Genomic DNA, 27,873 nt, shown 5'->3' with positions numbered 1-27,873 from the left:
GAGACATGGTTAGTCTTTGGAGGGAAGACCACTTGGTGATGTCAAACATGTACTGATACATCAGGACCAAAATCTCGGAGACAGCCCGGCTTGCCAGTCTCCAGGGGACCAATGGATGATAGCAAAGGAAGGCAGAAAAATGGCATCTATTGGCATTTAGATCTGGCAGCTTAGAATAGCATTGCACTTTTAGATATTTTAAATTTCCATTTCACCCACCACCCAATAAATCTTGCTTCTTTTACAAATATTCTGAGACAGAGAGAGAGAACATAGAATGTTAGAGTTGGAAAGCACACTGGAGGTCATCTAGTCCAATCCCATGCAAGAACAGGAGACGCTATACACAGGTGGGGAACTTTTATGACTTGAGGACTTCAACTCAGGAATTCTGGGAGTTGAAGTCCACAAGTCATAAAAGGGCCATAGTTCCCCACTCTTGCCTTATACCATTTCAGACTAATAGTTTTCCAGTCCCTTTTTGCAAACATCTCTTGATGGGATTCCCACAACTTCTGAAGGCATCAGACTTGATCTTCAGAAACGAGAAACTCACAATCCCCTCCCGCCTCCCCCCCGCGCAAAAAAAAAGGTGCAGGGCTCTTCTACACATTTTCATAACTCTAGGAAGCGCGTTGCTTCCGGGGGGGGAAGGGTTGAGGCCTAGGCGTTGCCGTGGTAACCCGGGCAACGACTGTGACGTAGGCCGCGGGCGAGCGGTGGGGTTTAGAGGGAGGAGCGCTTTGGCGGAAGCGGGCCTGGTTTCCGCTTCCGCCCGGGGCTCGCTCTTTTCCGTTCGGTAAGGAGAGGCTGCTGGAGGCGCGTGGAGGGTGGTCGGGCCAGGCCTTGTGTCGGGTGGGGGAGACCCGCTTCTTTCTCGGCCCGCTTTACAAAGCGTCCTTGCGTGACTCTCGATCCGGGGACAGCAAGACAACTTGAACACGCGTCTGATTATCAACAGATACTTTTTAACTAGGTTAGATGAAGTGGAGCTCGATTTCTGGGGAGTTCGTGGACGCAACCATGTGGTTCCCCTGGCAACAGTAGGGGTGGCTGGCCATTACTGCCTTCTGGGAAGCTTTAGCCACTCCCTCTTGCTCCCCCTCCTTTCCTGGGGCTTCCTGGTGGTCTCCCTTCCAATGTTGGTTGGGCTCAGCCAGAGTTGTAGCTACCATTATATGGGTAGCATTTATATAGACATAGAGACGAGGGATGCTTAAATTGTACCTAAGAAGGTTGGGGTAAAGTTATATCATGGGTATGTCTAGTTTAATGAAAAAAAAAAGACTAGAGGAGACATGATAGCAGGGTTCCACTATCTCAGGGGTTGCCACAAAGAAGAGGGAGTCAAGCTATTCTCCAAAGCACCTGAGGGAAGGATAAGAAGCAATGGGTGGAAACTAATCAAGGAGAGAAGCAACTTAGAACTAAGAAATTTCCTGGCAGTTAGAACAATTAAATCAGTGGAACAACTTGCCTCCAGAAGTTGTGAATGCCCCAACACTGGAAGTCTTTAAGATGTTGGATAGCCATTTGTCCGAAGTGGTATGTAGGGGTTCCTGCCTAAACAGGGGGTTGGACTAGACCTCCAAGGTCCCTTCCAACTCTTGTAGTCTATATTAACAAGAAAGGAGAGGTGCAGTTTTAGGGTTATAGATAAATATGCAGAGATATAGGTATAATACAGAAGATAGAACAAGAAATAAGAGCATGTAAGTCCATTCTCACAAAATAACACATAAAAAGAGAATGGGCAATTTGTTAAGCAGATACCACCATGTTCATTGACAGCTTACGCACTGGAAATAAATCCCTTGTGTATCTAATCACGCTTGGCCAATAAAGAATTCTATTCTAAAAATACGGGCATATATCTAGGGTTTCTATGGATGTGTATGTAATGCCTAAAGTTTTTTGGCCATGGCAAGTTTAAAATACCTGGACTTCAAATGACCACAGTTCCCCCACCAGCATACTGGGGAGGAATTGTGGGAGATGAAATCCACACAGGTTGCAAAGGTTGAGAAACGCTAGAGGAATATTTGTAGATCTAAATATAGATAAAAAGGCGCAAATGTAAATATTGTAGATAAGGAGGAATTACTACATAAACATAGAACTGTATGTGGGTTGTGGTGCATACAGTGATGTCAGAATCGGGTTCTTCTAAAGTCTTGATTCACTTGTCACTTCTCTACGTTCTCCAGGTAACTTCAGCTGCCACAATGCAGATTTTTGTGAAAACCCTCACCGGCAAAACCATCACCCTTGAGGTGGAGCCAAGTGACACAATTGAAAATGTCAAGGCAAAAATTCAGGACAAGGAAGGTAAGCATTGACTCTTTACATAGCAGCCTGATAGAACAGCTAGTCTGTCTCTAGGAAACAGGTGGATCTCCTGGGCTGGGGACATTCCAGAGCTGACATCTGGTGAACTGTGCGATCAAAGCAGAGCATTGCCAACTGAAACAGAGCTGTTACTTTTCAGATTTCTTTGACCAAAAAAATGGTTACTCATCCATGGCCACATGTTTGGGATTGTTTTCCCAAACATTGTCAGGGATACAACCTGTTGGAGAAGACTGGAAAGAGTAATGACTGCTAGTGCTTAAAAAAGATTGACTTCCACTTGGACCTATTCCTTCTGATCTGCACAGTCTCTGTTCTAGAAAGGATTAGACAGAAGCAATTATTTTCCTAGAATGTGACCTTTATAATAGACTAGGTGATAACCCGGCGTTGGGCGAGTATGTATAGCCGTCGAAGCGTTAGTGTGGCAGGGACAGGGAGCCATTGAAAGGGGCCTTTCGTCCCCCTACTCCCATGCCCATCATCCCTGCCCTTCCCCCTCTCATGCAGTCCTCTTAAACATCACCACCACCACCCTCTATTTGTTTCTAGAGGGTAAGTCATCTGTGTACCAAGTTTGGTTGAAATTGCTCGAGATGCTCCAGAGTTATGCTGGAACATATACACATACATACAGCCTTTTGATGGATGGATGGAAAGAATACTATAGTATAGTTAGTATAGTAATAGAAGAGTAATATAGTAATGTAATATAATAATATAAAATTATGTATATTATATTATCATATAGTATATATATATGATAAAATCCATAAGAAAGAAAACTTATTCAAAAAGAAACCAGAAAGAAAACAATGAATTGAAATTTTTTTTAAGTTCTACTTTAAATGAGAGGGAAAGACTCAAACAAGGATCCGGAAGGATGGAAAGAATAGGTGCCAAGACAAATATTTGGGCAAAAGAATACTCTTTAATCCAGAGCTTCCATACATAAGCCCAGGCCCAGAATATCATCTTGACTTTAAAGTATTGCAAACAACTTCTCAACAAGATCTTGGGATAAAGAACTTAAGAAGCAGACTCACTGATTCATATGTTTACATCCTTCTGTATACAGTGAGAAGCAAGATGGAATTTAGAATTGGAGAGAGATTGCTAATATAATAGCCGAGACTTTAGTCTGTAGAGATTATCTGTCATCCAGGTGATGGTTGTCCCAAGGGTGTTTTTTCAGGAGGCAACTGGACTTTCTGGTTTTTTTTCTTTGAAGAGGTTTCGCTTCTCATCCAAGAAGCTTCCTCAGCTCTGACTGGATAGTAGAAGGATTTATATTCCTTGCAGACTGCTGGTCATTTGCATCCTTTTTAGCGTGACCCGACAAATGCGCGTACGTCAAAAGCGCGGCGCTAAAATCGCGATGTCAAAAGCGCGCCGACAACAGCGCGCCGACAAGCGCGATTTAAGTTAAGGTTTAGGGTTAGGTTTAGGGTTTGGTTTAGGGTTACAGCGCGCTTCTGTCGGCGCGCTGTTGTCGGTGCTTCAGCGCTCATTCGTCGGCGCGGTTTTGTCAGGCACGGTTTTGTTGTTCGCACATTTGTGGTGGAACCCCTTTTTAGAGGGTCGTTGAAGCACTTGGAGGTTTATCTCTGTCCTCAGGGACACAGCCAAGTCTTTTGTGTCCTCAAAATTTTGGCGTTCTTCCATCTTCACTATGAGTAGCTTTCAGATTCCTCCTGTCTCATTGTGTGAGGATATGGGAGTGTCACTTTTAAACATACGTTTTTGATATGCTGCTAAAATGTAAATATTCCCTTGAGAGGTACAGCATTGTTGAAACTAAGAGACTTTTGCAAGCTATGCTTTCTCTTCCATCGCATGGAGAAAAATAATTCTAAACTTGTCTTGCACAATTGTTAATTGTGTCCATGGCTTTACTTGAGAGAAGAACCTGTGTGAAACCTCTTGGTTTTTTCTAAAAAAAAATTCTCCCCCATGTCTGCTTTCGATAATTGACTTTCATACAAAAATCTTTTGTTTTGTAAGGTATTCCTCCTGATCAGCAGCGTCTGATCTTTGCGGGAAAGCAGCTGGAAGATGGACGGACACTCTCAGACTACAATATCCAGAAAGGTATGGCACTGATCACCCATCTCTTACTCTCCTCAATTTTGGGGAGGGGTTTGGCCTCGTTTTGTTACATGGGGCTTCATATTTGCCAGAAACACACATACACATCAAGTGGGTTCAAGACAGTTTCAGTGCCTCTTCCCTCTAGAAAGAGCCATTTGCAACTAGTAGAAAAGAAGGGGCTTTTGTTTTTAATTTAAATATTTTGAGGCGATTACAATTCTGATTGTTTCCAAAAAATGAATTTGCTATTGTGACATCTGACCATGTAGAGTCCAAGATGCAGTCAGCTATTGAAATGGGCTGAATTTTCCACCGAGTTGACTAACATTAAAGAGCAATGTTGCTTAGGGATGACAATTTTGAGTTAGATCACAGGCAGGATAAATGGATACCTTCCACTTACTTCCTGTTTTCCACATGGTACTCATTAATGCCAACATAGTGCGAGGGTAACGGGCAAGACTGAAGGATGACTGAGAACATCCTGCTCTGGCAGGGAGCTTGGGTAGCAACTGCCATATTTCTGTTTATCCAACTGGTGATGATTCACTGTCAATCTCCCAAGATCACTGCCAGAAACAGATCCTCTCTGGCCCCAGATACTTTGCAGAGCTTAATATGGAACATGGAACAATTGAAGATCATTTTGTGTTCCATGCTCCTGGAGATTCCAGCTTCTCAAGGAAATGTGATTTTTAAAATACAGTATTTAATTCTACACATCATAACGGCAGTTAGGATAATATGTGCACAAAGCTGGAAGAACAATAACTTCCTAACAGAGGAAAATGTGATAAGGGAAGATTTAAAGTGTGTGGAGATGGACAGGCTCACAAAAGAAATAGATAAGGAGGAAACAGAATATTACATGGTATGGAATGAGTGGTATAAATGGTTAGAGGATAGGTGTAAAGCTTAAGGAAAGACTAAATGAAGACACATGAAGAATTAGGAATTAGCAATGTATATGTAGAGATGAAACATGTACAAATGGAAACGATACACAATAAAGGATTGTAATTTAAGGAATGTATATATTAGTATCATGTGTGGACAAAGAAATTAAAATAAGGGGGGAATACATACTGTATATACTCGAGTATAGGCCGACCCGAATATAAGCCGAGGCACCTAATTTTACCACAAAAAACTGGAAAAGTTATTGACTCGAGTATAAGCCTAGGGTGGGAAATGCAGCAGCTACCGATAAATTTCAAAAATAAAAATAGATACCAATAATGCCATTGCCCATTGAATAACATATACAGCCTGCCTGTGCCCATTAAATATACAGTAGCCATTGTAAAAATTTGCTCTGCATAACAAATTATTATCACACAATACCGGTGTATTCAATGAAATACTTCACTCACCTCATGATGCTGATGTCCCGCTGTGATGATGATGTCCCGCCTCCTATGACACACGGCACAGTGATTCCTATCATTGGATCACTGTACCAGAGGAGGTGGGACATCGCTATGTGGCTGCTTGCCATAACAAGGAGGAGGTGGGACATCGTTGCAGAGCGGCAGGAGGGGGAGGAAGGGGAATCGTAAGATAGCCCTGCATTACATTAGAACGTGAGGAGGGGGGATGGTGCGGTGCGCGCTGCGCGGCAAACTGACACAGAGGGAGGGGAAACTCACAGGGGCGCCAGGCCATTCACGAGCGTCACCCAGCGGCATGGCCCCGCCCCTTTTTCTCCTCCATTTCGGGCAAATTTTTCACTGACTCGAGTATAAGCCGAGGCGGCTTTTTTCAGCTCAAAAAGTGGGCTGAAAAACTAGGCTTATACTTGAGTATATACAGTACATAATGGATGTGTACTGATGTGGAAATGTACAGAAGGAAATTGTAAAAAAAATATTTGTAAAAAACTTGTTTAATAAAAATACTTTTTTAAAAAGAAGAATGGCAGATCCCAACTCTCCCCTTTGCCAGAGCTTCTGCAAACTCTGGTCCGTGCTGCTAATCTTGTTTCTGTCTTTCTCCCCACCAAAGAGTCCACCCTTCACTTGGTGCTGCGTCTCCGTGGAGGAATCATTGAGCCTTCGCTCCGCCAGCTGGCCCAGAAGTATAACTGCGACAAGATGATCTGCCGCAAGTATGTCCCATGGGGAGAGGGTGATTCCAGGAAGATGGGGGTGGGTGCAGGCTTTTAAGGCTGAACAGTAGGACATTTGGCCGCCTCAGTTTAGGGAATGTGATCATCCCACACATCTAGGGGACTTGGGAAGTACTTGGCTCACGATAGAGAACTTCAGTAACATCAACGGGGATGGAAAATATATTCTTATATACAAACTTCCACTTACAACCCAATCTTACATTTTTTTTTGCAGCAGTCATTAAGCAAAGCCATTTTACTCAATGGGTGTTCTTTGCTGAAAAATACAATCACATGACTTGGGGAGGTGCTGTGGCTATCATAACTTCAAAATCAGATATTGAGTAGCTTTTTGGGGAGATTCAACATGACTGGCTGGTCGCAGCGTAATTGCAATAGCTGTGACTAAAAGACTGAAAGGCAGTTGTTTTATTGCATTTTGTTTTAGGTTCTGGACAACATCTGCAGTAAAATAATTCAATTTCAATCTTTATTAAGGTCACAGAGCAACACCAAGTCAATAAAATAATCGTCTTGTCAGGCTATGTTTTTCCTACCTATGTATCTTTTGATCTTGTAAACCCATAACATTACACAATCCAAGCTTCATGTCCTGCTCTCTGATAGTGGGCAGAAGTTGCTCTCTGGGAGATTCTACTGGGGTGTGTGAACAATCAGGTGTCCTATTGTTTATTTCCAGCATTTGATTCTTGGTGGTAGATTGTAGGGGTTGCACCAAACATTTCAAATTCAAAATGCCCCATTGTAGAACCTTTTCTTTAGAAAAGCTGGGAGTTCTATCGCAGCATATAAATCTCTTCCTCCTCCTCCTCCTCACTTCCAGAAATGGTCTGAAGTTAAAATGGTGATGTTTCAAGTTTGAAATAAAGACCTTTGGAGTTTGGGCAGTTCCAGGAGGATTGGTACAATGCTGGAATATTTCCAGCGAGGTCCAGATAAGCCATTTCAGAGTTTAATTCAAAAAAGAACTACTGGCAGGTTACTTTTAAACACAAACCTTACATTATGTTGTGTTTGTATTGTCATGCAGTAAATAGAGATGGTATAGGGACGCGGTGTGTCAGTGGCTAAGATGCTCAGCTTGTCGATCTGAAAGGTTGGCAGTTCAGCGGTTCGAATCTCTAGCACCATGTAACGGAGTGAGCTCCCGTTACTTGTCCCAGCTTCTGCCAACCTAGCAGTTTGAAAACACATACAAAATGCAAGTAGAAAAATAGGGACCTTTGGTGGGAAGGTAACAGCGTTCCATGCGCCTTTGATGTTTAGTCATGCCGGCCACATGACCACAGAGATGTCTTCGGACAGCGCTGGCTCTTCGGCTTTGAAAGGGAGATGAGCATACACACACACACACGAGTTGGGAATGACTTGCACATATGTGCGAGGGGAACCTTTACCTTTAAGTTACTACTAACACAGTTGTAAAGTGAATTTGGCTTTCCCCATTGACTTTGCTTTCATTGGTTCATCTGTGTCACATCAAGGCAGGAGCGGTTTTTGCAACCACAGTTCATCTCCAGGTGCAAAACTGGAATGCTCAGGTGCTTCAGCTTGTGCCAGGGAGACCAGTAACAAGGCTTCCTCTTGTCTCCCCTCCTTTCTAGGTGCTATGCCCGCCTGCACCCCCGTGCTGTGAATTGTCGTAAGAAGAAATGTGGCCACACCAACAACCTGCGCCCAAAGAAGAAGGTCAAGTAAAGAGCATGGCAGGAACTGCCCCCATCCCTTCTTCTAGGACCTGGCTGTGGTGTCCCACCAACGTGATTCATCTTCACCTCCTCTCACCAGAGGCCATTTTCCCCTGCCACTTGGAATAAAACATTCAGTGCACCAAATTTGTGTCTCTTCGTTTTATGCCTGAATTTCAGCTATATGTTACCTGCAAGGCCTCCAGAGGGTTAAAAAAAAAAGGGATACAGGGAGTCCTTTCCTTATGACCAGTTACTTAGCAACAGTTTAAGCTACAACATACCTCCTTGAAGTTACTTGTGACTCAGATTCAAGGTTACAGTGGCTCTCGCCTCCTTCACTCGCCTCCCCCCCCCCTCGCATGATCACATTTTGGGCAGTTGGCAACTAGCCCTCATTGATAATCTGCAGCATTTGATGGTTGCAATTTAGAACATTATTTCCATCACACTGATAATGTTACCTAGTTTGGTAATGAAACGTCTGCAAGAAAACCACCAGAGAGCACTAAGCCCCACAGGAAACTGATACTCAAGCAGAATCGGGGAGGGGGGCAAAGTGAGGAGTGTCGGGAGCCTCACCAGGGTGGGGGAGGCCCTGGGAGCCTGACACAGGTTTTGGGTGAGTGTTTCCTCCCTCAAAGGCTGAAAATCCTTAGATTTTGGAAGGGAGATTTTCATTCAATGACAGATTCCAGTCCCAATTGTGATGGTTAGTCAAGGACTACCTGAGGGTAGATAAAAATGCCAAAATACCAAACTTCTGGCTAGTTATACAAATAATAGCAGTAACAATTTAATAAAATGAAAATCGGGATGTTTTTATTCATTGGGCTGAAGAGCTAAAGTGCCAATTAGCCATATTTCAACTTTTGCTAGCCATTCTCCAGCCAGCCTGTTCGACTGCCAAGACAATGGTTTGTCATGAGTCCGCCTGGCCGGCAGGGGGCAGCACAAGATCCTGTTGCAAAGATTCGAGCTCATACGGGTTACCCGGAAGTAAGAGCAGGTTGTCTTAAAAAGAAGGCAGACTTTTAAGTGTAGAAGAGCCCATCACTTGTTTGCTTAATTCACTTTCAAGATCGTTTATTCCTTCATTCCCAGAGAAGACAACTTCGTTCAGGAAGCCCTGCAAGGAATTAAAGATTTAAAGCCGCGACATTGAAACAACCTTTTGAGCGCCATTCTCATTTTTTTGTTTTTAGCAAACATCCCTTTAAAAAGCCACATGGGCATTCCAATAAGTTTCGCATCTGCACACCGTTGGCCGCCGTTGTGGGCGTTAAGCAGTTAACGCAGATGCTCAAAGAGTTCCTTAAGGAGAAAGAGACGATCTAGAGCAGTGGTCTTCAACCTTGGCAATTTTAAGACCTGTGGACTCCAACTCCCAGAGTTCCTCAGCCAGCTTTGCTGGCTGAGGAACTCTGGGAGTTGAAGTCCACAAGTCTTAAAGTTGCCAAGGTTGAAGACCACTGATCTAGAGAATTCAAAATAGCCTTGTCAGCCTCTTCGGCTTGCAAAATCGTTAGCTGGACTTCCCTGCAGAGCTGGGTTAAGTAAGTACCTCCGATTTTTAATATTTAGAGAGAATAACCGCACGGTGACGCTGCAGAGATGTGAGTGACACGATTTCCAAGCTAGAATCAGAGCAATATATGCTTCGATCGTATTGCAAAGTTGGGTTATAGAATTATAGAATAGCAGAGTTGGAAGGGACCCTGGAGGTCTTCTAGTCCAACCCCCTTGCCTAGGCAGGAAACCCTACACAACTTCAGACAAAATGGCTATCCAATCTCTTCTTTAAAACTTCCAGTGTTGGGGCATTCACAGCTTCTGGAGGCAAGTTGTTCCACGGATTAATTGTTCTAACTGTCAGGAAATTTCTCCTTAGTTCTAGGTTGCTTCTCTCCTTGATTAGTTTCCATCCATTGCTTGGAGAATAGCTTGACCCCCTCGTCTTTGTGGGATCCCCTGAGATATTGGAGGACTGCTATCATGTCTCCCCAGTCCCTCTTTTCATTAAACTAGACATGCCCAGTTCCTGCAACTGTTCTTCATATGTTTTAGCCCCCAGTCAACTAGATCAGGGGTCTCCAACCTTGGCAACTTAAAGCCTGGAGGACTTCAACTCCCAGAATTTCATGACATGAAAAAACTCTTTCCTGAAGACTAGAGAAAGAATGGGCATTGCATAATTTACACACACACCCCTTTCCATTTATTAGAGCATATGCTTAGGTGAAAATACTCATTGCACATCAGCCGTATGATCCACATCTAAATGTGGTTTTAAAGAATGGTTTTAAAAGTCTCTTCGATCTTGTCCATTGAACGGGGAGAAGGATTGGCATAAAAATTGCAGGCATTCGTATATACCCTGTTTTCCCCAAAATAAGACCTCCCCAGATAATAAGCCCAATCGGGCTTTTGAGCGCATGCACTAAAATAAGCCCTCCCCTGAAAATAAGCCTTTCCCAAAAATATTGCAACACAGCGGCAACTATGAGGTGACCACGCTCGCCACCTCCTGCACCTCAAAAATAATAAGACTTCTCTGAAAATAAGGCCAAGCGCTTACTTTGAGGGTAAAAAATAAATAAGACCCTGACTTATTTTGGGGGAAACACAGAGCATTTTATCTTGGCTTCCTAATCCTGTGAAATGGGGTTCACCCGAACTAGGATAATGCTATTTATATAAAACAGCACACAATGTGTTAAAAAAAGACACTTGCACATAGTCAGATCCTCCTGTTTTTGGAAGGGATGCCGAGGGTGGGTTGAATTGTTTGTAGCCAGGTTTATATCTCCTAAAAAAAACCCTTGATCGATTTGATTTGATTGCAGAGTTTTTTCCCTTTAAAAAAAAATCATTTTATGGGGTGTTTCCTGATTGACAAAGCAGGAAAGAGACCCCAGCTATTCCATGCTTCTAGCCACAATTCGGCAACTTTTAGACATGTGGCCTTCAACTCCCAGAATTCTGCATGATGGTCAGCCGGCTGGGGAATTCTGGGAGTTGAAGTCCACATGTCTTAAAATTGCCAAGTTTGCGAAACACCACTCTATAATTATTTGTGCCTCTGGTTTAACTAGAGTGGTTTGATCCTTTTGCTTCAATGGTGAACAAATGTAAGTTGTTGCAGCAGCGGCTCGAAAGGAGGGGATTAGGGCACTGGAGACTAAAACATACGATGAACGGTTATAGGAACTGGGCATGGCTTGTGAAGTGAAGAGAAGGACCAGGGGAGACATCATAGCAGTGTTCCAATATTTGAGGGGCTGTTACAGAGAGGAGGGGGGTCAAGCTATTTTCCAAAGCACCTGAAGGCCAGAAAAAGAATAATGGATGGAAACTGACCAAGGAGAGATTCAACCTAGAAATAAGGAGAAATTTTCTGACAGTGAGAACAATCAAACCATGGAACAGAAGTTGCCTTCGGATGTTGTGGGAACTTCATCACTGGAGGCTTTCAAGAAGAGATTGGACTGCCATTTGTCAGAAATGGTGTAGGGTCTCCTGCTTTTGGACTAGATGACCTACAAGGTCACTTCCAACTCTGTTAATCTGAAATTTGGTTTTTGTGTGTGTGTGTGATTTGCAATTTGCAATGGAGGCCCCTTCATTAGAACCAGAAGGTTCCAGCAGCTGGATGACGACTGCTGCAAAATAAATAAGTAAATAAAACAAGAAAACAGGTGGAGGAGAAAAACAGGAAACAATGGGAAAAGCGAGAGAAGGCAGCAGCGCTCGGCTAACCTGCCAATGCCCACAAGGGGGCGCAGGAGGACTAGAAGTGAAGCCTTGAGGGAGTCGAGAAAGAGCAGCGGAGAAATTCTGCAGGGCAGAATTTTTTGTAGGGGTGGGTGGGTTTCCCATCTAAAGATGTTAGGGACTACATGCCCCATCATTCACAGCCAACACAGACCGTCCCCCCCACCAAATACTCTGAAGAGTATTGAAGGATTTAGACCTGGATACAGGTGGTCCTCGACTTAACGACCAAAACTGAGCCCAGCGAGACATTAGTTAAGTGAGCTTGGGCCTATTTTACGACCTTTCTTGCCACAGTTGTTAAGTGAATCACCGCGCTTGTGAAATTAGTAACGCTGTTGTTAAATGAATCCGGCTCACCCATTGACCTTGCTGGTTGGAAGTTCGCAAAAGATGATGACCTGACCCCAGGACACTGCAACCATCCTAAATATGAATCAGTTGCCGAGTGTCTGAAGTTTGATCACCTGGACGGCCTCCTGCAGGATTTAGCTGGTCAAAATGGGGTGCAGGAGGCTGTGCAGCCGCCCAAGTCCCCGTTTTGCCCAGCAGGCTGCAGGAGGCCATCCAGGCCGAAAACGGGGCACGTTTCACTGCCTGTTTTGGCTGCCAGAAGCACCTTGGCCAGCCCTTTGCTATTTCCAGACCAGCCACATTGGCCAGATTTAAGCACCCTATGGGCCTAATGCAGGCCGCAGGCCTTGAGTTTGACACCCCTGGCCTAGGTGATACCTCGCTTAATAGTAGTAACTGTGAGGGGGATCTTGGAGTCCTAGTGGATAACCAGTTAAATATGAACCAGCCATGTGCAGCAGCTTCCAAAAAAGTCAACACAGTATTGTTCTGTTTCATTCCTTTCCATTCTATTCTCTATTTCTATCTATATTTCTATCTCTACCCATACTCCTACCCCTACCCTTATCCCTATCCTTACCCTAACCCCTACCTCTGCCCTTATCCCTACCCCTACCCTTATTCCTATTTCTACCCCTACCCCTACTCTTATCCCTATCCCTATCTCAACCCCTACCTGTACCCTTATCCCTATCCCTACCCTTATTCCTATCTCTACCCCTACCCTTATCCTTATCCCTACCCCTACCCTTATCCCTATCCTTACCCTAACCCCTACCTCTACCCTTATCCCTACCCTTACCCTTATCCCTACCCTTATTCCTATTTCTACCCCTACCCCTACTCTTATCCCTATCCCAACCCCTACCTGTACCCTTATCCCTATCCCTACCCTTATTCCTATCTCTACCCTTATCCTTATCCCTACCCCAACCCCTACCCTTATCCCTACCCCAACCCCTACCCTTATCCCTACCCTTATCCCTCCACCTACCCCATCCCTATCCCTATTCCTACCCCTACCCTTATCCCTACCCCTACCATTATCCCTACCCCTACCCTTATCCCTACCCCTACCCTTATCCCTATCCCTACCCCTACCCGAACGAGCTCCCCGTTGAGATCCGGACCCTCACTACCCTTCCGGCCTTCCGCAAAGCTACTAAGACCTGGCTGTTCCGGCAGGCCTGGGGCTGTTGAGTTGTCCAGCCCCACTTCAGGTTTGTGACTGTTGTGTAATTTTAAACTGTTGTTTATTTTTTATATATCCCCCCTCCCTTTTATTGTAAGCCGCCCTGAGTCTCTTTTGAGAGTGGGTGGCATACAAAATTTAATAAATAAAATAAATAAATAAATACCCCTACTCTTATCCCTATCCCTACCCCAACCCTTATCCCTATCCCTATTCCTACCCCTACCCTTATTGCTATCCCTACCTCTACCCTTATGCCTATCCCTACCCCTACCCTTATCCTTACCCCTACCTTTATCCCTATCCCTACCCCACCCTTATCTCTATCCCTACTCTTATCCCTACCCCTACCCTTATCCCTACACCTACCCTTATCCCTACACCTACCCTTATCCCTACACCTACCCTTATCCCTACCCCTACCCTTACCCCTACCTTTATCCCTATCCCTACCCCACCCTTATCTCTATCCCTACTCTTATCCCTACCCCTACCCTTATCCCTACCCCTACCCTTATCCCTACATCTACCCTTATCCCTACCCCTACCCTTATCCCTACCCCTACCCTTATCCCTTTCCCTACTCCTACCCTTATCCCTACACCTACCCTTATCCCTACCCCTATCCTGCAACCGGTCATAAGTAGAGAACCAGCTGTATTGTAATTGCCCAGAGTAGCCTCAATAGTGAGATGGATGGCATATAAAGGTAAGCAATCAATCAGTCAATCAGAATATTTCTGGACAATGAAGATGAGCGATGGAGCAGCTGGCCGGTGTGACGGAGTTGGGGGGCATGGCCAGGGTAGGGGCCCCTGCAAGCCCGCAAGATTGCTGCACTTTGGCCCCCGTGCTGCTGTACAGTCTGTTGAGGGGAAGGGCGCTTTCTCCTCCCCCTCAAGTGCCAAGTTAAAAGATGCAGCTGTTGTGTACTGTATATATACTGCGTGTGTGTGTGTGTGTGTGCGCGCACAGGAGTCTGAGAGAGTGAATAAGGAGGGTGTGCATTTTGGAGAGGGAGTGTGCAAAGAGAAGCTGAAACTCGTCAGCATCACTTGTGTCATCCCTCAAGACCCTCAAAAGTTGGCTCCAATTGGGAGGCCCCAGCTTGACACAACACCGTTGTGTTGCCAGGATTTGCCGTTAAGGATCAAGGGTTGAATGGACGTTGCGTATGGAGGGCGAGAAATTGGATTTTGGCAAAGGAGGACTTTAGGCGAAGCAGCCAAACCAGACAGGGTCTCTCCAAGCACACTTTTGAGGCAGTGGGGGGGGGGGGGGAAGATTGCGGGATTACCAACTTTAAAGGGTCCACCCCCCCAACCCCGATCAATGTCACACTCATTAGTGTCCCCCCCCTTTTTGATGCAGGGTGGACACACACCAAAGAGCCCTTTTCTAATTGCAAACTGTTGTTTTGATCAAAGCAGCTTCAGGGATTTGGGAGGACAGGCAAATCTGGCAGGCTGAAAAAAAACACGCTGCTTTTCATTTCCCGAAAACGGAAAAATGGAAAGAAAAGCACGTACAAATTCTCTTGCTGGGGGTTCAAAGTCCACAGGGCTGCATGCATGCAAGGTGATTTATAGTCCGTGCTTAACTCCCCTCTTTTATTCCCACTCTTGGGGCGGTTTAAGGTAGATTGCCCTGAGACCTGGGGGCTCTCTTTCCTACCTTGAATAAACCTCTTTAAATCTCTTTTTTTTTTTTCCTCCCTAAAAGTTGGCTAGTTCCTCCTTCCTTTTTTTTTTTTTTTTTAAGGGTCAATTAAATAGACATTTATTTTATTTATTATTAAAACTTGCTTGCCGCCCACCTCGCTTCAGGAAATGACTCTTTTATCAAGTACAGGTAGTCTACAAAATTTCTGTTGCTAAGGGAAACATTTGTTAAGTGAATTTTCTCCCCCATTTTACGACCTTTCTTGGCCACAGCTGTTAAGTGAATCACTGCAGTTGTTAAGTTAGTAACAGGATCATTAGGCGAATCTTTTGTTTGTCAAAAGATTGATCACATGACCATGGGGAAGCTGCAACGGTCGTAAGTGTGAAAAACCATCATAAGTCGCTTTTTCAGTGCCGTTGAAAGTTTTAACGGTTATTCTTTATACTATTGATGTTGTTTCTATTTGTCGACATAGGTTGCACCAGTGAGGCTAAAACCAATTTCGTTGTATTTATTTTGTACAATGACAATAAAGGCTATACTATAGATAAATGAATGGTTGTAAGTTGAGGACTACCTATATGAGCAAACAGGTAAGAATAAACTTTGAGGGATTGATGCTAATTTAGGGTGATATTCGCCCCACTCTGTTCCCCTCGAAGAAGTTGTTCTGGTAACCGCAACATTGAACAAAAGGCATTATGGGTAGTCCTCAACTTATAATAGTTCATTTAGTGACCATTCAAAGTTACAACGGCACTTAAAACGTTGACGTATGACTGTTTCCAACACTTATGAGCATGGCAGCATCCCCAGGGTGACATGATTTACATTTGGATGTTGACAACTGACTCACATTTATGACAATTGCACTGTCCTGGAGTCACGTGATCCCCTTTTGCGACCTTGTGACAAGCAAAATCAATGGGGAAGTCAGATTCACTTAACAACCAGGTTACTAATTTAACAATTGCAGGGATTCACTTAAGGAACGTGGCGAGAAAAAGTCGTAAAGTGGAGCAAAACTCAACAGATTTCTCACTTAGCGACATACATTTGGGGCGCAATTGTGGTCGTAAGTCGAGGACTACCTGTATGTCTTTTATTTCTTCTGACAAGAAATCTCCCCTTTTCCGCTGCAGGATGGATGTGCAAAGTTTGGTGCGCCGTTTTTACGCCCTGCAAGCAGAGCGGGTGGAAGCTTACCACCTCTTCGAGGAGTAAGTATTTGAACACGTTTTTTTCTCTAAAACCTTTGCCAGCTCTCTCTCCTCTTTGCATTTTGATTGGGGGGGGGGGCTTCCGTCATTTCAAATACAGGTAGCATATTTTTCGGAGTATAAAACGTACCTTTTTCCCTCAAAAAAGAGGCTGAAAATCTGGGTGCGTCTTATACACTGAATACAGCATTTTTTGCCTCCTGAAATCCCGCCACCTTCACCAAAATGGCCATGCATAGCCTTTAGGAGCCTTGCAGAGCGCCCCTGGGGGCTGGGGATTTTTTGCCCCCCCCCCCCATTCCCCAGGAGCACTCTACAAATCTCCTAAAGGCAATTCCATGCTCTTTTTTTTTTTTTAATGGCCTTTTTCACGAAAAACTGACTGTTTTTTGGAAGTCTGCAGATTGCAAAACCTTTTTTTTAATTTGCCTTTTCAAAACCTTGGTGCATCTTATACTCCAAAAAATATGGTAGTCGTCGGCCTGAGATCGCAGTTCAGTCCAAAATTTCCACCGCTAAGTGAAACCGTTGGTGACTTTTGCCCCATTTTACAATCTTTCTTGCTGCCGTTGTTAAGTGAATCACCCCAGTTGTCAAGTTAGTAACACGATTGTTAAGTGAATCTTGCTTCCCCGTTGACTTTGCTGATCAAAAGGTCACGAAAAGGGATACTGTGGCTCCAGGACACTGCAACCATCATAAATATGAGTCAGTTGCCAAGCATCCGAATTTTGATCAGTGATCATGGGGATATTACAACAGTTGTAAGTGTGAAAAACGGTCACAAGTCGCTTTTTTCGGTGCCGTTTCAAGTTTGAACAGCCACAAAACGAACTGTTGTAAGTTGAGGACTACCTGTATGAGAGAGAGACAGTTTGGTGGAAAATCTCGGTACTCAACTTTATAAACAAGGAATGAACCAGTCATCACATGAACCAATTATTTCTTCTTGTGGTTTCTGGAATTTTCTACTTTATTTCTAACAAGCTGATAATCCTGCGCTGCCCAGGCATTTTTTTTATCCCAACCCTCCTTCCATGAACATTGCCGCAATTTCTAATGTTGGATTTTTCCCCTTAGCAGAGGGAGCCCCCTTGTGGAGTACAGTGAAGCCGTTACCATGGCAACTCCACAGTGCTGTACAGTAGAAGCCATTTTAAGGCAGTACAGTAGAAGCCATTTTAAGGCACAACAGGCTCTTAACAGAACTTACCCTCAGAGTATTTGTTTCCAGAGGGTAAGCCATTTGTGTACCAAGTTTGGTTGAAATTGTTCGAGGTGTTTCAGAGTTATGCTGGAACATACACACACTCACACACAGCTATTATGTGTGTGTATGTATGTATGTATGTATGTATCCATCCAGAATGTTTCCATCTGCTGGCCAATGTCGGCTGGCGACTCCCTGGGCGAGGGCCTTTTCTGTTGCTGCTCCGGCCCTATGGAACGCTCTCCCCGTTGAGATCCGGACTCTCACTACCCTTCCGGCCTTCCGCAAAGCGACTAAGACCTGGCTGTTCCGGCAGGCCTGGGGCTGCTGAATTATCCAGCCCCATCTTGTGTTATGAATGTTGTTGTATTTTTAACTGTTGTTTTTTATTTTTTATATTCCCCTTTCCCTTTTTTATTTGTAAGCCGCCCTGAGTCTTCCGAGAGTGGGCGGCATACAAGTTAATAAAATGATAATGATAATGATAATGATATATATATCATGCCTGGTTTCTGGGTGGGCGTGGCCATGATGGGTGTGGCCTAGTTGCCTTCCTGCACCGCGGCTGGGGAAGGAGGGGGACGACTTCACCCTCCGAGAGGGTGAAAATAGTCTCTCCCATGCTCGGGAGGCCCTCCAGAGGCCAGAAACGGGCCCGTTTCCAGACTTATGGTACTTCCAGTAGGCCTGTTTTTCGCCCTCCCAGAGCCGCGGCGCGGGCCCTGACCTCGCATCCAAAATGAGCCGCGTGGGGACTCCTGGGAGGGGAGGGGTGGGTGGGGCCAGTCAGTCCTTGGAACGATCAGTTTGGCAAACAGATTAAAATTAACATCCGGTTTGTCCGAACTGGCCCGAACCGGCTGAATCCCACCCCTGAGTAAAGGGTCTCCTGTTTGAGAAGAGGGGGTTGGACTAGAAGACCTCCAAGTTCCCTTCCAATCCCAGGATTCTATTTTCCAAACAGAAAGCGTTTCAAAAGCCTGAGCTTTCTTTGCAAAACGCCTGGTCTTACCAATTGCTTTGCAGGCATCAAACGGGCTGGGCTGTTCCAGTCTCTTCCTCTCCACCACCCCCCATACACCCCTTTTATTTGCACACCACTCGATTCAAGGGGGGCCCTGCAGGAGGCCTCCTCTCGACCTCCCCCCTTTTCTCTCTGCCCCCCCCCCCCAGGCTCCTGATGGAAACCAGATGATCAAGGGGGCAGCACCCACCCAGCACCTGTGATCTATTTGCGGAGGGGAAACTCCTTGTGGGCTACTTGTGGGGAGCCTGGTGTGCAGATAATTTACTCCTGCGGATGGGGAATCCGATCCCCAACACAGAAAACCCCCCACACGCAGGCTTTCGGGTGTCCCAGGAGATGGGGTGATATCCCTCTCTAGGCAAGGATGTCTGTCTCCGGGAGGGCCGCCATTGACAAATCAATGAAGCCTTCCCGAAAACCCAGCAGGGGCGAAAATAACCCCGCTGTCTTAATGCATGGGCCTGATGGGCACTTGCCCGTGGGCCCACAAACATAGGGACCCCATACTAATCTGTGTATGTTAACCCTTCCATGCACCTTGTATCGTATAAATAAATATATGAATGTTGTATTTGTGCTGATAGATAGATAGATAGATAGATAGATAGATAGATAGATAGATAGATAGATAGATAGATAGATAGATGATAGATAGATAGATAGATAGATAGATAGATAAATAGATAAATAGATAAATAGATAAATAGATAAATAGATAAATAAAATAAATAAATACAACACAAATGGAACAAAGGCAACAGTAAAAATATTGGGTTTCTGTCTGGATGGTCTCTTGTGATGAGCCGATGGACAGAGAGTGGAAGCAGTGGGCTTCCTCCCATATTTGGGCATACCAGGGGTTGTAACACAATACAAATATATGAATGTATAAAGATGATTAGGGGACTGGAGGCTAAAACATATGAAGAACGGTTGCAGGAACTGGGTAAATCTAGTTTAATGAAAAGAAGGACTAGGGGAGACATGATAGCCGTGTCCCAATATCTCAGGGGCTGCCACAAAGAAGAGGGAGTCAATCTACTCTCCAAAGGACCTGAGGGCAGGACAAGAAGCAATGGGTGGAAACTAATCAAGGAGAGAAGCAACTTAGAACTGAGGAGAGATTTCCTGACAGTTAGAACAATTAATCCGTGGAACCACTTGCCTTTGTGAATGCTCCAACACTGGAAGTTTTTAAGAAGATGTTGGATGGCCATTTGTCTGAAGTGGTGTAGAGTTTCCTGCCTGTGCCAGAGGTTGGACTAGAAGACCTCCAAGGTCCCTTCCAACTCTTGTTATTCTGTTCTATTCTAAATGTAGCAACTGTATTATTGTGTTTTTTCAAGCCTCACATAATGTTCAAATGTTCATCATATTGATTAGTTGTTGCTGCACAGCATGTTTTTAATGTTTCAACATCGATTTGGTTGGAAGTGTCAATAAAATAAATATGTTTAATTTTATCAACCATTTTACATTTTTATTCCTGTGAGTGGCTGTCATAGGGGCTCCAGTACACTGCTTTGCCCCACGGCCCATAATGCTGTTATAAAACAGTCCTGGCTTATCCCATGGTTAACACAAGGGATGGAGGGTCTTGGTTTGAATGAATGTCCAGCATCTTTAATGGGAAGCAGAGCCTGTTAATCTGTGTATTTTATCAGGAGTTAGAATAGAGTAGAATAGAGTAGAATAGAATAGAATAGAATAGAATAGAATAGAATAGAATAACAGAGTTGGAAGGAACCTTGGAGGTCTTCTAGTCCAACCCTCTGCCTAGGCAGGAAACCCTACACTACTACAGACAAATGGCTATCCAACATCTTCTTAAAGACTTCCAGTGTTGGAGCATCCACAACTTCTGGAGGCAAGTTGTTCCACGGATTAATTGTTCTAACTGTCGGGAAATTTCTCCTCAGTTCTAGGTTACTTCTCTCCTTGATTAGTTTCCACCCATTGCTTCTTGACCTGTCTTTAGGTGCCTTGGAGAATAGGTTGACTCTCTCTTCTTTGTGGCAACCCCTGAGATATTGGAACACTGCTATCATGTCTCCCCTAGTCCTTCTTTTCATCAAACTAGACATACCCAGTTGCTGCAGCCGTTCTTCATATGTTTTAGCTTCCAATCCCCTCATCATCTTTGTTTACAAGACCCAAGCCAAGGAAGAAGAAGAAGAAGAAGAAGAAGAAGAAGAAGAAGAAGAAGAAGAAGAAGAAGAAGAAGAAGAAGAAGAAGAAGAAGAAGAAGAAGAAGAAGAAGAAGAAGCAGCTGGCTGGGGAATTCTGGGAGTTGAAGTCCGCCAGGCTTAAAGTTGCCCAGGTTGGAGACCTCTGCTGTAGGTGATGTGGGGGAGACTTTCACAGTAGAAACGGACGTGTTTTGCTTCCAAAAATCTTGGTTGTTTGGAAAATGGATCATTTTCCATCCCCAATTTCAGTTAGGATGCTGTCAGGGGGTGGGGATGGGGGGGCTTGTGGCTCACAGGTTCAAGTGGCTGACTTTAAAATTAAATTCCCCCCCCCCCCCCATCGGCCTCCCTCGGATCTTTGCAGGTGGCCCTCTGTTCTCCGTACCTGTAGGAAAATCTCTTTCTCGCTGCCTCTACTAAAATATCCCCCTCCCCAAAACAGGGGTCACCAGGCCTACCTGCGAAGCGGCCCCGATTACGACTTCCTCCGCTATCGCCAGCTGGTGCACGAGATCACGCTGGCGTTCAACGGCATTTCCCAGGAGATCTTGCAGATCAAGGAGAACCTGGAGGGCTCCCACGGCCGGAGGGACCTCGCGGATCACCTGGGACGGATTCAGGAGAAGGAGCAGGAGAAACTCGAACTGGTGAGCAGCCCTTCCTTGCCACCTGAGCCCATCCCGCAGGGCTCGGCGAATTTTAAGACCTGTTGTCTTGATCCTGTTTGTCGTAACAGAATCCATGGTGAGGAATCTCGGAGAAATCCCTACTTTAGAGATCTAATCTTTGTAAGTTAGGGTTGCCAATTAGGTGGAGATTTATTATTACCTTGATTTCAACCCGGATGGATGTGCTCAAACGGGACATTATATGATTCGGAAATGCAACATGTTCATTGAAATATTTTTATTTTATTTCATTTTAGATTTTTTTTTAAATCCCCCTTTTATTATTTTTAGAAATAACTCAAAAGTGGCCAACATCCTTAATACTCTTTCCTCTTCTTATTTTTCCCACAACAACCCTGTGAGGTAGGTTTGGCTGAAAGAAAGAGAGAGATAGGACATAGCCCAAAGTCCCCAAGCCACTTTTCATGTCTAAGGTGCAACTAGAATTTCCAGTCTCCGAATGTGGGACTAGAACTCCCAGTCTTCTAGTGATTGGGCCAAAGTCACTCAGGCGGCGTTTGTCTCTGTGGGATTAGAACTCAGCTTTTCCTGATTTCTAGTCTAGTGCCGTAACCACTAGACCAAACTGGCTGAAATATATAATACAACACTATACTATTTTGCTTGTACAACACTACAATACAATATAATAGCAGAGTTGGAAGGGACCTTGGAGGTCTTCTAGTCCAACCCTCTGCCTAGGCAGGAAACCCTATACCGTTCCAGACAAATGGCTATCCAACATCTTCTTAAAGACTTCGAGCGTTGGGGCATTCACAACTTCTGGAGGCAAGCTGTTCCACTGATTAATTGTTCTAACTGTCAGGAAATTTCTCCTCAGTTCTAAGTTGCTTCCTAAGTTGCTTCTCTCCTTGATTGGTTTCCACCCATTGCTTCTTGTTCTACCCTCAGGTGCCTTGGAGAATAGTTTGACTCCCTCTTCTTTGTGGCATCCCTTGAGATATTGGAAGACTGCTATCATGTCTCCCCTAGTCCTTCTTTCTATTAAACTAGACATACCCAGTTCCTGCAACCATTCTTCATATGTTTTAGTCTCCAGGCCCCTAATCATCTTTGTTGCTCTTTTCTGCACTCTTTCTAGAGTCTCCACATCTTTTCTACATCATGGCGACCAAAATCTAGAAAAGATGTGGAGACTCTAACCATGTTGTTTGTATCTTTACAATTTATATTTTTTGATGTGTTCCTAGTACGATTTTATTACTTATTAGTAACCCACAACTATCATTAAGTGTGGTATCTTATGATTCTTGATGAATGTATTTTATTTTTCTCTATGTACACTGAGAGCATATGCACCGAAGACAAATTCCTTATGTGTCCAGCCATACTTGGCCAATAATTATTCTATTCTATTCTATTCTATTCTATTCTATTCTATTCTATTCTATTCTATTCTATAATACGGGCTATAATACCACACATATAGCATTATCACAGGAGGTGGGTGTGATATAAACTTAATAAATAAATAATGTAGTTGCTATTGCTACGCTGAGCTAAAAAAATTTAACAGGATCACACCTGGTTAGGTCCAGGATGGGAGACCACTAGGAGTTCCTGAAGCAATAGATAAAGGGCTTACTGCAGGAGGGGTAAGAAGGTATCATCCCCCATCTCCCACATCTGTCCCTCTTGTAGGTGTGCAGTTTTTAAATAATATTTTAATGTTGGCTTGTTTTCATCTTTTCACCATTTTTCCCACCTCTTATTATTTGTAAGCGCCCAGAATCGCATTGTAGGGGAGATGGGCAACATAGAAATATAATAAATAAAATGGCAATCGGATCTTATAACAATGCCAAAAAAACTATGTGGGTCTTTGCAACGAATTCACCTGAGGTTTTGCTCTACTTAGTAGAAACCTCACCTTTATTATCTCCTTTTTAGTGGGTTTTTGTTGTTGTTGTTATTGGTCTGTAAATTTTGGGTGTTTCCTGGAGTTGATATACACTCACCAACCAGCCTTCGAACACAGAGGGAAACGCATAACAAGATTTAAGTTTCCTCATTAGTATTTTTTTAGGGGCAGGATTTCAATTTTTGGCATGTGGGGGCATCTTCCAAATGTTGCACCATTATTCAGAGGAGGGTTTCATATAATTTTGCCATTGGTTTGCCACGCACCAAAACTGTGAGCATGCTTGCATATGTGCATGGTCTTCTGCGCATGCGCTTTGCCTGCATGTGTGGCTTGCATGCGAGCATGTGGCTTAGAAACACATGGCTAAATACGACGACATAGAGCCGGGGCGGGTCGCCACTAAAGTTTGCACAAAACCAATCCGAACCGGCTGAATACCATCACTGCCATTATCTCTCTGTTCCCCCTTAAGGAGCACTTGGTTCCTTCTGCCCCCCATTTTATGCTCTGTTAGGAAGGTTCAGCCAGAAGCCGGTGATGGCAAAGGTGATGCTGAAGAAAAGAAGAACTGAGCATTACAGCGGATCTGTTCAGTTCTAGATTAGTATTTTAACCTCATGATGATATCCTCCAGATGTGGGGGATTTCAGCTCCCCCAGTTCACAGCCAGGCACACCTGGAGGACATCAGTTTGGGGAAATTGACTGTTTTCAGCTGTCTTCACACACACGGAGCTTAGCCAGATTAAAGAGACTCGTTTTCTCTACTTAGACAACACTTGGCTTTGCGGTTTTACTCCTTGGTGTAATGTCCAAACCCAGTTTATTTGATTGCAGCTAGTCCTGGATTTAGGACCAATTGTTAGTGACTGTGCACAAGGTTACACCAACACTGAAAAAAAATGAATTGCAAACAGCACACACACCGATGACCACTGTAGCAGGTAAATTCAAGCAGCCAGTCCTGGACTTATGACCAGCGTCTGTAGTGTTAGTGACTGTACAAATTTACACCAACGCTGAAAAGAAAATTACAAACAGTCCTTACACTTAATGACCATTGTGGCATTTAAAGTCAAGCGCCCATCAACCAGCATGGACATAGGATAATTTACAGGGGATCACAGGGTCACAGTTTGCGACTTTCCTAATTGCTTCCCACAAGCAAAGTCAACGGAGAAAGTAGATCCGCTTAATGACTGCATGATTTACTTAACAGCCATGGTGCTTCGCTTAACTATCAAGAGCCGAGGTGGCACAGTGGTTAGAGTGCAGTACTGCAGGCCACTTCAGCTGACTGCTATCAGCAGTTCAGCGGTTCAAATCTCACCGGCTCAGGGTTGACTCAGCCTTCAATCCTTCCGAGGTGGGTAAAATGAGGACCCGGATTGTGGGGGCGATATGCTGACTCTGTAAACTGCTTAGAGAGGGCTGAAAGCCCTATGAAGCGGTATATACGTCTAACTGCTATTGCTATTAACCGTCATGGCAAAAATGGGGGTGAAATTGGATGTGACTGACTTAACAGGTGCTTTGCTTAATGTTGATAATTGTGGTCCCAATTGTGGTCATAAGTCAAGGACTACCTGTAGGTTATCGTTCAGGATATTGCATAAAAGCAGAGTCTGCATTCATTCAACAAGCTGGTTTAAGCATCTTCCACGAATGCATCTGATGCTCTAGGAAGATGGGGGATAATCAACTTTATAGCTTTGTCCCTGTTTCTTGGGGAGGGTCTCACATCCACCTTTTCCTCCCCAGACAGCACAACTGCAACTTGCTAAACAAAACGCCCAGGACCAGCCCGGAGTAGAAGCCCACACGCAAGAGGTGCAAGAATTGAAGCACAAGTGAGTCACTGAAGCTGGCGTTGCAAATACAGGTTTACTGAAGTTTACTCTTTCAACTTTATAAAGAAGGGGCGTCAAACTCGTGTCGTTGCGGAGTCGCCGCGCGATGTATTGCGACTTTCCCCCTCTTTGCTAAACCAGGTGTGGGCGCGGTCAGGGCGCAATGCATCCGGCCTGCGGGCCAAGAGTTTGACACCCCCGCTATAAAGTTTTAGCTATATTGCCTAATACAGTGGTCCCCAACCGTTCAGACTTCAGGGACCACTAAATTCATAATTTTAAATCCTGCAGCCAACTAATACGATCTGCCTAATGACAGGCTGGGTGGGCGTGGCTCAGTTGGCACTAGTCCCACATTAAAAATGAAATTCTGTTGCCGGCACTCAAAAGAAACTATATATCTACTCATACACATACATAACACATATATACACATGCTACATACATACATACATGTGTGTCTGTCTATCTATCATCTATCTATCTCTATCATATCTCTCACATCTGTCTGTCTATCATCTATCTATCTATCTACCTTCCTTCTGTATCTATCTGTCTGTCTGTCTATCATCTATCAATCTATATCATATATATCTCTCTCATCTGTCTGTCTGTCTGTCTATCTATATCTATCTATATCTTCCTTTTGTATCTGTCTGTCTGTCTGTCTATCTATCTATCTATCTATCTATCTATCTATCTATCTATCTATCTATCTATCTATCTATCTGTATCTTCCTTTTGTGTCTGTCTGTCTGTCTATCTATCTATCTATCTATCTATCTATCTATCTATCATCTATCTATCTACACACACATATATACCTACGCACATACACACACACATACACACACGCCTACTTGCCTCTAAGGCAAAAATAAATCAAGCTTGGCTCATTATCAATCAGCTGCCTTGAGCTTTCCTTGAATAGGGTAAGCCGGTTGTGTGAACACAATGCCTGCACTGTGATGCACGGAGGAAGCTCTGCATTAGATGCAGTTTGGCTTTAGGGAGAATTGGTAAACCGAGCAACGGTTCCAAAATGCACAATCTGATTGGCCATACGGTCCGTGTCCCTTTTGCATTAAGGCCATTTTCATGTCCTTCCCACTCCCTCCCACCCCAGTCCCCGAGCCCTCCCACCCCCCTCTCATCTTTCCCCACGCAGAGTAACAACCGTTCATGCCTCTTGCTCCCGCTTCCATACTTGGGAGAAAGCAAACCAATTCCCATCGTTGGGACTTTCAAAGCATCCCAGCTGAATTTCCCACAATGCTTAGCGCCGCACGGCGTCGTGGGAAACCCATCTCTTATGGGAACGCCAGAGTCATGATTTTGCCCCCAAAACGAGTCCTGTCTTTTCGCAAATCAGGGCAGGGGTAAACCCAAGCCAATTTGAAGCGAGGATGTGGGAATATTCCCCCCCCCTGTTTTTTTGGGGGGGTCTCAAAAAGCCCTCAGCAAGGGTCTTCAAAGGGCCATATTCTACCCCCCACTCTCTGCTGAGCCCCCATTTTTGCAGATTGTTCCACGTTGGCTCTTTGAAGCCTAACCTTCCTCCCAGCATCCCCCCTCCTCCCAGCCGGCCCATCCCGGCCCTTGGGGTTGCCCCTCTCGTAGGCTTTCATAAACAAGGCCGGGCTGCGAGGGGCGCGGGTGAGCGCGGCTAATCGGCTCCATCTGGCGCTTTATTTATCGTTTCCATCCGGCTCATGCAGGCTAATTCAAACCATCGAAGCAATCAGCGAAATTCTTCAGGATTTCAAGTACGATTCGGAAGAAAGCAGTTGACAGGCTGTCCCGTGGGAGAAGGATGAAGAAAGGCTGGGGATGGAGAAGAGGGCGGGGGGAGAGCCAGGGACGTAAGAGCTCACCCCACGCCACCCCCCCGGGCTAAGGTTGATCCTCGCTCGCCTGCAGCTCGCCCACCCCAGCTTCCTTCTTTCATCGTGCCAGGCCGATGCCCACAGGCGAGATGCCACAGGAGGCGCCCCCGCTCGGTGGTGGCTTGGCCACCTGCCCCAACAAAGCTGATTCTCTGGAAGGTTTCTTGGCACTTGGTCTCGACGGCCTTTATGGGACAAGATGGGGGGGAATTGCTTGTTTATGTTCTGAAATAAAGCGGTGTTTTTTTTTTCAATTAAAGAAAACAGACTCTCTCTCTCTTTTTTTTTACTTCTCTCTCTCTCAAAAAAGTCAACATGGCATCCCCAGGGTCTATTTTGGCAAACCTCATCTTTCATCCTGCTACTTTTCACCCTGGACCGAAATCCGAATCTCTCTTACAAGGGATTAAGAAAATTGCGTTCGGAGGAGGGAAAGAAGCACTGGGGGCATTTTACAAATTTAGCATTTATTTGGATGCTCACCCTGCCTGACAAGGGTATTACGATTGGGGGTGGGGTGGGGGGGCTCCCCAATTCGGGATTGTAACCCTAAACTGTCAGGGCTACTCCCAGATACGTTCCCAGCACAGGGCTTCCTAAGTTACTGACTTATAACCACAATTGAGCCCAAACTTTCTGCTGCTACGGGAGACATTTCTTGTGAGTTTCCCCTCCCCGATTTACGGCCTTTCTTG

The 27,873-nt window shown here is 44.8% G+C and overlaps 2 protein-coding genes across 3 annotated transcripts; both read left to right on the top strand.

The window, feature by feature from the left end:
* The first annotated feature begins 688 nt into the window (after window positions 1-688).
* On the top strand, window positions 689-8,406 carry UBA52 (ubiquitin A-52 residue ribosomal protein fusion product 1). Of its 2 annotated transcripts, none has more exons than XM_014074156.2 (5): window positions 689-799; window positions 2,208-2,328; window positions 4,354-4,440; window positions 6,445-6,547; window positions 8,176-8,406. In XM_014074156.2, exons 2-5 carry the CDS (start codon window positions 2,226-2,228, stop codon window positions 8,267-8,269), a joined length of 387 nt encoding a protein of 128 aa, XP_013929631.2. In that variant the 5' UTR covers window positions 689-799; window positions 2,208-2,225; the 3' UTR covers window positions 8,270-8,406. The 2 variants fall into 2 exon arrangements, with proteins under 2 accessions (XP_013929631.2, XP_013929630.2); XM_014074155.2 differs by lacking the exon at window positions 689-799 and adding an exon at window positions 806-976.
* A 1,279-nt stretch (window positions 8,407-9,685) lies between these two features.
* On the top strand, window positions 9,686-27,421 carry REX1BD (required for excision 1-B domain containing). Its single transcript, XM_087702971.1, has 5 exons — window positions 9,686-9,815; window positions 16,387-16,464; window positions 21,333-21,537; window positions 25,204-25,292; window positions 27,011-27,421. Exons 2-5 carry the CDS (start codon window positions 16,388-16,390, stop codon window positions 27,081-27,083), a joined length of 444 nt encoding a protein of 147 aa, XP_087559097.1. The 5' UTR covers window positions 9,686-9,815; window position 16,387; the 3' UTR covers window positions 27,084-27,421.
* Window positions 27,422-27,873: the final 452 nt, after the last annotated feature.

This window comes from Thamnophis sirtalis, unplaced genomic scaffold (assembly GCF_051295495.1).
Source record: "Thamnophis sirtalis isolate CommonGarterSnake01/CBP01778 unplaced genomic scaffold, rThaSir2_p1.2 scaffold_1, whole genome shotgun sequence".
In the NCBI taxonomy this organism is placed as follows: Eukaryota; Metazoa; Chordata; class Lepidosauria; order Squamata; family Natricidae; genus Thamnophis; species Thamnophis sirtalis.
Note: the sequence above shows the minus strand (reverse complement) of the source record. Positions and strands in the feature narration are given on the sequence as shown.